Raw genomic sequence first — 8,011 nt, 5'->3', positions numbered from 1 at the left:
AGAAATGGTTTAAGGAAGGGGTTCTGAACCTCCTCCTTGAGACACACCAACCCAGTCTATTTTTCATAATATCTACGATCAATTTGTACATACTGCCTTCACTGTACGCAAATCTGTTTCATACATATTCATTGTGGGTCGCCTGAAACTGATTGGCTGAGAACCCCTGGAATAAGGCACAAAATAGGAGAAAGCAACAAATTGGCACATCTAACCCTATTTTCTTACAAAATCAGAAAGACTGACCTTCAGAGTTTGGGACTGCTACAAGTTTATTAGAAACAAATATATTATGATCCTCTTTGCACCATGTTAGGCAAGAAATAATGAAATGGACAAAAGTCCCCAAATAACAAAAACATTAAAAAAAGGCTGTTATTAATAAATATGACATCATGACCAGCAAAAAGCTTTCATTTCCAGTTACATGTTCCCTCTGAGGATGTAGATCCATACCAGAAGAATTTTCTTTTTTAAAAGTTACCTTTCCTGGATGATACTCATCGTCTTTGGTAGCCAAATCCCAGTCTCCTCCATACAATGGTGCACATACAGCCTTTAAACTTGTCACATGGATTCATGTCTTGTCCACCTGAATGTTTAACATCTGCCAGCATTTTTAGTGACCGTGTGACGCAAACAATTTGCAAGTCTACAGAAAGGATACAGTGTGCAAACGCCGCTTCCAGGGTACTATACAATCTCTTGTCATGAATTTCGAAAGAACAGTACAAATGTTTGCTGCATCTTAACATGTTCTGTGTTTTTGTCCTTTGCACAAATTGTATTCAAAAGTCTGATATTTTAGTTAATACAAGCTGATGGTTCAAACATGCATTCAGTGCTTTTTTCAAATGGGTGTTTAAAGAGCTAACCAAGCTGGCAAAAGCAATAAATTTTACACAACTAGGTTGGGTGGACGTTATTTTTGTCATATTTAGTGGAATTAGATTAGGTGCTCCCAAGTTCACATGAAACTGGAGGAAAAACATAGGTGTTCCAACTTATCATGCATGGATCAGGGATAGAATTACATAAGAGAGCATTTGCCTTTCAGTTTATCCTTCTTTTTCTGTTGTTTGGATTTCTTTCCATCCACCTGGAGGCTGACAGTCCTTCGCTTTTCAAGGTTCAGAAGTTCTTGAAAGAGCTCCTGCACGTTGTGGTTCGTTTTGGCGGATGTCTCCATGAAGGAGCACTTCCACCTCTTGGCTTGGGCTTCCCCCTCATTGGCATCCACTTCTCTCTGGCTTTCATCAGTCTTGTTGCCCACTAGCATGATGGGAATGTTCTGGATGTCCCCTTTGATCTGGCAGATCTGTTCGTAGATTGGTTGAAGTTCTTCCATGGACTGCTTACTGATAACCGAGTATACCAAAATGAAAGCATGGCCTTTGGAGATGGAGAGCCTTTGCATGGCAGGGAACTGGTGACTCCCTGTAGTGTCTGTAATTTGAAGAGTGCATATATTCTTATCACAGCTGATCACCTGCCTGTAGGTATCTTCTATGGTAGGGATGTAGGTTTCTCTAAATGTCCCCATGACAAACCGAAGAACCAGGGAGCTTTTCCCAACACCTGCAGCTCCAAACACAACTACCCTATAATCGTTGCTTTGTTCTGGCATGTTGGCTCAGCTGCCACCCAAGAAAAATCGTAATAAGTTGGAGTTCTGGATGCCACTCTGCCCTGCTCTTACATGCCCTGGTGAGTAGAATATCTGGAAAGGGAAAACAGAGCAGCCATGAACCTGCAAGCCCCAAGTTACTTTGACATGTACAATACAGACTCAGTTCAGTAAAGGCACTAGAACTTAGCTACCAAAAATGTGGGTGCTAAGGGGTAAATTCTGTAAAGGACACCTAAAAGTTAGGCGGTGTTTAGAAATCCAGGAGCACAATGCTGAGTGCGATTCTTCTATGCACAGACACACAATAGAGAATCGCACTCAGCAGCATCCAGCGAATCTAAACGCATTTATATATTTAGACGTGCTTTACAGAATCGCCTTTTAGGCATTGCATAGACGTCCTGACAATGTCTATAAAGTTATCATGTTTTAGCATTATGACATCATTAGGCGATATTATGACATCATTAGGCGATATGATATCATTAGGCATTATGACATCATTAGGCGATATTAGGCTAGGTTTTTTTTTTTACATTAAAATTGTATGCAGTAAAATAGCAGGCTCTTCCTCCCCAAGAAGCACCACTAATATATTTTCTTTATCTTTTAATTTATATATCACTTATATCCTAAGTGGTATTTACATTTGGTTACTTTATCATATTTCCCTTCTCCCCAGTGGGCTCAAACTCTTATCTAGTGTACTTGGGGCAATGAGGGCATTAAGACTTGCCTAGGGTCACAAGGAGCAGTGAGGAATTTGAACCCACAACCTCAGGGTGCTAAGGCTGTAGCTCTCACCACTGTGCCACACACTCAGCCATTAAACCACATGCCAATTTAAAAGCCAAGCTCATATTCTCTTGATTCACAAGCAGTCATTTCTCTCTAGGATAAATATCAAACATGTACTTTTAACACTTGTCTAGTTCCTCTGCTGTTTTCCAAAAAAACTCCTTTGGCCTCCGTCTTCCTCAATCAAAGCCCATGAATATATATAGCATACTAAACCTTCTGTTTTTTTGTTGTAAAATGGACTCCAGTTTGATATTAAGGTTAAAAGATATTTAATAATGCATTACTCAAGCAAAGCACATGAACAAATGTATTACATACTAAACCTCATTCCCAAAGTGTAAGAAACCCTACTCATAATAACTGTGGTTCAGAGCAAGTGGACATGTTTGACACAATCTTGACATCATTGTGACTTCATCAATATGCACCTAGATGGCAGATTGTCACTAAAAAAAAAAAGGAATATGTGCGGGGTTACCTGACCATACTAGGGATTTGAACCCGTGACCTGTGGAAGATAGAAGAAGTGCATTTACCCACTGAGCCACAGGGGCTCCTGCCATGTGAGATGATACCTTATAGGAGATCATAGCCATCTCAGGGTAAAAATAAGTTTCCCTCTGGACCCTGGAAACAACAGAGTGCGAGTGCAAGTGCAAATGTAAATGGAAAAGTCCACAACCCATACTCTCTTATGAAACCAAAGAGAAGCTGTTAAGGTGCTGTGGGAGGTGGTTTGGATTTGAACCCATGACCTGTGGAAGATGGAAGAAGTGCCTTTAATCAACCAAGAAAAATCGTAATAAGGAGCTTCCATTTAGGCAGAGTTTCCTATTATTTTTTAGTGACATTCTGCCATCTAGGTGCATATTGATCATGTCACAATGATGTCAACATTGTGCATCAGACATGTCCACTTGCTCTGAACCACAGCTATTGTGAGTAAGGTTTCTCTTCTTATTTTCTTTAACTTTGGGAATGAGGTTTAGTATGCAATACATCTGTTCATGTTCTTTGCTTGAGTAATGCATTATTAAATATATTTTAACCTTAATATCAAACTGGAGTATTCTTTACCCCCAAAACAAAACCCATACCCCTATATCTGGATGCCTCCAGCACACCTAACCCATGCCTAGTTAGTGAATTCTAGCCAGGATTGTGCAAATTTAGCGTTTTTGGAGCATCCTTGTCCCATGTTCTGCATGGCACAGCCATGTGGGGTGGCAGCGCAAAGCTTAGCCACTCCCCTGATTAAGAACATAAGAATAGCCTTACTGTGTCAGACCCTTGGTCCATCATGCCAAGTAGCCCATTCTCACGGTGGCCAATCCAGGTCACTAGTACCTGGCCAAAACCCATGCTACCAATACAGGGCAAGCAGTGGCTTCCCCCATGTTTTTCTCAATAACAGACTATGGACTTTTCCTGCTGGAACTTGTCCAAACCTTTTTTAAAACCAGCTACACTATCCGCTCTTACCACATCCTCTAGCAACGCGTTCCAGAGCTTAACTATTCTCTAAGTGAAAAAAATATTTCCTCCTATTGGTTTTAAAAGTATTTCCCAGTAACTTCGTTGAGTGTCAGCTAGTCTTTGTAATCTTTGACGGAGTGAGAAATCAATCCACTTGCACCCGTTCTACTCCACTCAGGATTTTGTAGACTTCAATCATATCTCCCCTCAGCCATCTCTTTTCCAAGCTGAAGAGCCCTAACCGTTTTAGTCTTTCCTCATATGAGAGGAGTTCCATCCCCTTTACCATCCTGGTCGCTCTTCTTTGAACCTTTTCTAGCGCCACTATATCTTTTTGGAGATAAGGAGACCAGAACTGAATGTAGTACTCCAGATGAGGTCGCACCATGGAGCGATACAGGCCATTGTTACATTCTTAGTCTTGTTAACCATCCCTTTTTTAATAATTCCCAGCATCCTGTTTGCTTTTTTGGCTGCCGCCACACATTGGGCGGAAGGTTTCATTGTATTGTCTACAATGATACCCAGGTCCTTTTCTTGGGCACTAACCCTCAAGGTGGACCCTAGCATCTGGTAACTGTGCCCAACTCACGCCCAAAAGTAGACCTGGTTTTGCAACGCCTACATTTTATGTGCGATTGTAGACGCTTTTGGACACTGAGCGGCATGCGATTCTGTAAATGGACGCCCATATTAAAACCACACCTACACTGTTTCCCCGAATATATGACACTGTCTTATATTTTTAAAAACTCCAAAATATGCACAAGGTCTTATTTTCAGGGGGATGTCTTATTTTTCCATGAAGAAGAATACAGTACACATTTATTGCTGAAAAAAAGACATTTATTACCTGTATATGGTACAGGTCATCACAAACCAGAAAAGCTGTATCACAAACCAGAAAAAACTGTATCACAAACCAGAAAAACATTTAAGGCCCTGATTCTCCAAAAGTGCGTCCCGATTTTAGGCAGCTGTAGACGTCCTACAGCTGTCTAATCAGCCAATCGGGATGCACGTTTTTTTAAAAAAAATGCTCCCCAGGCAGGCCGCCCGGGAGAGGCGTCCTATACTAAACGCCGATTCTGTAACCGGCGTCTTTAGAGAATCGGGTTAAATTAGATGCGGCCGTTATACTTATGGCAGCAAGGGATCTCCCTGCTGCAATATGTATAGCGGCCGCGGTTGTTGCGGCCGCCTGTCCCATCACCGACAGGAGAATGCCTAACTCCTCCTGTCGGAACCCCGAGCCCCCTCCCCCCCAAACTCATAATCGCCGACAGGAGGATGCCCAACTCCTCCTGTCGGAACCCCGGAACCCCCTCCCCCCCAAACTCGTAATCGCCGACAGGAGGATGCCCAATTCCTCCTGTCGGAACCCCGGAACCCCCTCCCCCCCCAAACTCGTAATCGCCGACAGGAGGATGCCCAACTCCTCCTGTCAGAACCCCGGAACCCCCTCCCCCCCAAACTCGTAATCGCCGACAGGAGGATGCCCAACTCCTCCTGCCGGAAAGCCCAACGACCCCCCGCCCCAACTAATCTCCCTCCCCCAACTAACCTTTCAATGTTGGTCAGCTGGACGGGTCTTGCTGCCGTCCAGCCGACGGGTCTGCCTCATGGAAATGAGACGGCACGCCCCTTCCCGGCCCATCCCCGCTAAATCTAAGGCCTGATTGGCCCAGGCTAGGCACCTGGGCCAATCAGGCCTTAGATTTAGCGGGGATGGGCCGGGAAGGGGCGTGCCGTCTCATTTCCACGAGGCAGACCCATCGGCTGGACGGCAGCAACCCGTCCAGCTGACCAACATTGAAAGGTTAGTTGGGGGAGGGAGATTAGTTGGGCTTTCCGGCAGGAGGAGTTGGGCATCCTCCTGTCGGCGATTACGAGTTTGGGGGGGAGGGGGTTCCGGGGTTCCGACAGGAGGAGTTGGGCATCCTCCTGTCGGCGATTACGAGTTTGGGGGGGAGGGGGTTCCGGGGTTCCGACAGGAGGAGTTGGGCATCCTCCTGTCGGCGATTACGAGTTTGGTGGGGGGAGGGGGTTTCGGGGTTCCGACAGGAGGAGTTGGGCATCCTCCTGTCGGCGATTACGAGTTTGGGGGGGAGGGGGCTCGGGGTTCCGACAGGAGGAGTTAGGCATTCTCCTGTCGGTGATGGGACAGGCGGCCGCAACAACCGCGGCCGCTATACATATTGCAGCAGGGAGATCCCTTGCTGCCATAAGTATAGCGGCCGCGTCTAATTTAACCCGATTCTCTAAAGACGCCAGTTACAGAATCGGTGTTTAGTATAGGACGCCTCTCCCGGGCGGCCTGCCTGGGGAGCATTTTTTTTTTAAAAACGTGCATCCCGATTGGCTGATTAGACAGCTGTAGGACGTCTACAGCTGCCTAAAATCGGGACGCACTTTTGGAGAATCAGGGCCTCGGTGTACAGAGGCTTTTCCTGGGCTTGTTTTCCTGGACAGCGGAAGCAGGAAGTTGTGTGACCACACATACGGTACTGTACCAGTACTCTGGATCGCCAAGACATGCTTGCCAAATAGTGCCTTATTTTCGGGGGGGGGGGGGGGCCTTATATTTCCCAGGTGGGGAAAAAAAGGGGGGTGTCTTACTAAAGGAGGAGGTCCTATAATGGGGGAAACACGGTATCACATTAGGTGCAGCTTTTTCTGATGGGCGTCTATGAAATTCTGGATGCCTATTTGTGAAGCACGCACAGCCTTTGGACATCTAACTTCCAATTATTGCTTGTTAAAGTCATTAATTGGGCTTATTAATTAATTTATTTGGATGCCTAAGTGGTTGGATGTCCAGATTGTGGATGACTAACTTTAGGCATCCTTTACAGAATTTGCCCCTAAGTGTCCAAATACTACATGTAGTTGGCATTATAGAATATTAACATAAATTCACATTTTGGCACTTAACTCTAGGCACCGGCACTTAAGTCACATTAAAAATACTGGCAGTTATGTGCATAACAATATTTTATACCTTAGCGCCTAATCACTTGACATGCCCCTGACCTGTCCACATCCCTCCCACATCTATGCCTCCTTTGGAAATGCGTGCCACAGAAATTAAGAAATTAAGGCCCAAATTCTATATATGGCGCCATAAAAATCGGCACTTAAGAGCGATTCTATAAAAGGTTTGCGTTACATATAAAATTGGTGGCCAAATGCAGCGTACCATTTAGACCTGTATCTCTCAAACTTTCTCGAGCTGGGGCACACTAAAGGTAGTGGCCACGGCTTGAGGCACCCAGAAGTGCACGGACGTTGCCGTGATGACATCACGCATATGTGTGACATCATCACTTTGACGTCCGCACATGTGCAGGGGCCCTGAGATGCCAGTAGGGGGTGCCAGCAGGGAAGAGGGCTGGAGAGAAGGAGAGCCACTGGCGCCAGCTGATTGCCTACAGCGGTGTTTCTCAACTACTTCAAGCTAAGTACCCCCTAAGTCTAAAAAATATCAACTGTGTATCCCAACCACTGACCTCCCTAGGCCCACCCAAGCTCTGCCCCAGATCCCATCCCCTTTACTAATTGTAATGCAATTTTATCCATTCATTTTTCATATACTCAGATATAAATTCTCAAAACTGACACATTTCAATCACTGTATTGAAAATAAAATCATTTTACCTACCGGCGATCCTCTGGAGGCTGCTGTAATTAGCTTTAAAGGTGAGACCGGGAGGCCAGGGGGGAAGCTGGAGGATGCTGGAGAGAAGGGGGAAACATGCAGGCCTTCGGCGAATCGGGCAGCGCTGGTGCTGTACCGTGTAGGGAAGTCAGCTGGCAGGCTCTTCTCTTCCTCCTCAGGGTGCCGTGGCACACTTGGAATCTCAGGAGGCACACAGTTTGAGATACACTGATTTAGACAGACCTATTTAGGACAAGGAAAACCAGACCTAAATGCCTAAGTCATATGCGGATCGGGTGTGTTTATAAAGTACATTTCTAGGAAGCGTAGCAGAGTGGTGTTTCAACTGGCTTCTCAGGTTCCCAGCCTGCTCCTGCTGCTACGTCATAGCAACCTTGTGAACAATTATTAAATTTAAAGAAAAGTGATTTAGTGAGATTTGAACC

The 8,011-nt window shown here is 45.2% G+C and overlaps 1 protein-coding gene across 2 annotated transcripts; it reads right to left on the bottom strand.

Moving 5' to 3' along the window:
* Window positions 1-251: 251 nt before the first annotated feature.
* On the bottom strand, window positions 252-7,629 carry DIRAS3 (DIRAS family GTPase 3). Of its 2 annotated transcripts, none has more exons than XM_033916585.1 (2): window positions 7,569-7,629; window positions 252-1,720 (listed from the first exon to the last, which is right to left on the bottom strand). In XM_033916585.1, exon 2 carries the CDS (start codon window positions 1,625-1,627, stop codon window positions 1,031-1,033), a length of 597 nt encoding a protein of 198 aa, XP_033772476.1. In that variant the 5' UTR covers window positions 1,628-1,720; window positions 7,569-7,629; the 3' UTR covers window positions 252-1,030. The 2 variants fall into 2 exon arrangements, with proteins under 2 accessions (XP_033772476.1, XP_033772477.1); XM_033916586.1 differs by having other exon boundaries at window positions 7,565-7,582.
* Between the last annotated feature and the right edge of the window lie 382 nt (window positions 7,630-8,011).

The sequence above is a fragment of the Geotrypetes seraphini genome, chromosome 12 (genome assembly GCF_902459505.1).
Source record: "Geotrypetes seraphini chromosome 12, aGeoSer1.1, whole genome shotgun sequence".
Lineage (NCBI taxonomy): Eukaryota > Metazoa > Chordata > Amphibia > Gymnophiona > Dermophiidae > Geotrypetes > Geotrypetes seraphini.
Note: the sequence above shows the minus strand (reverse complement) of the source record. Positions and strands in the feature narration are given on the sequence as shown.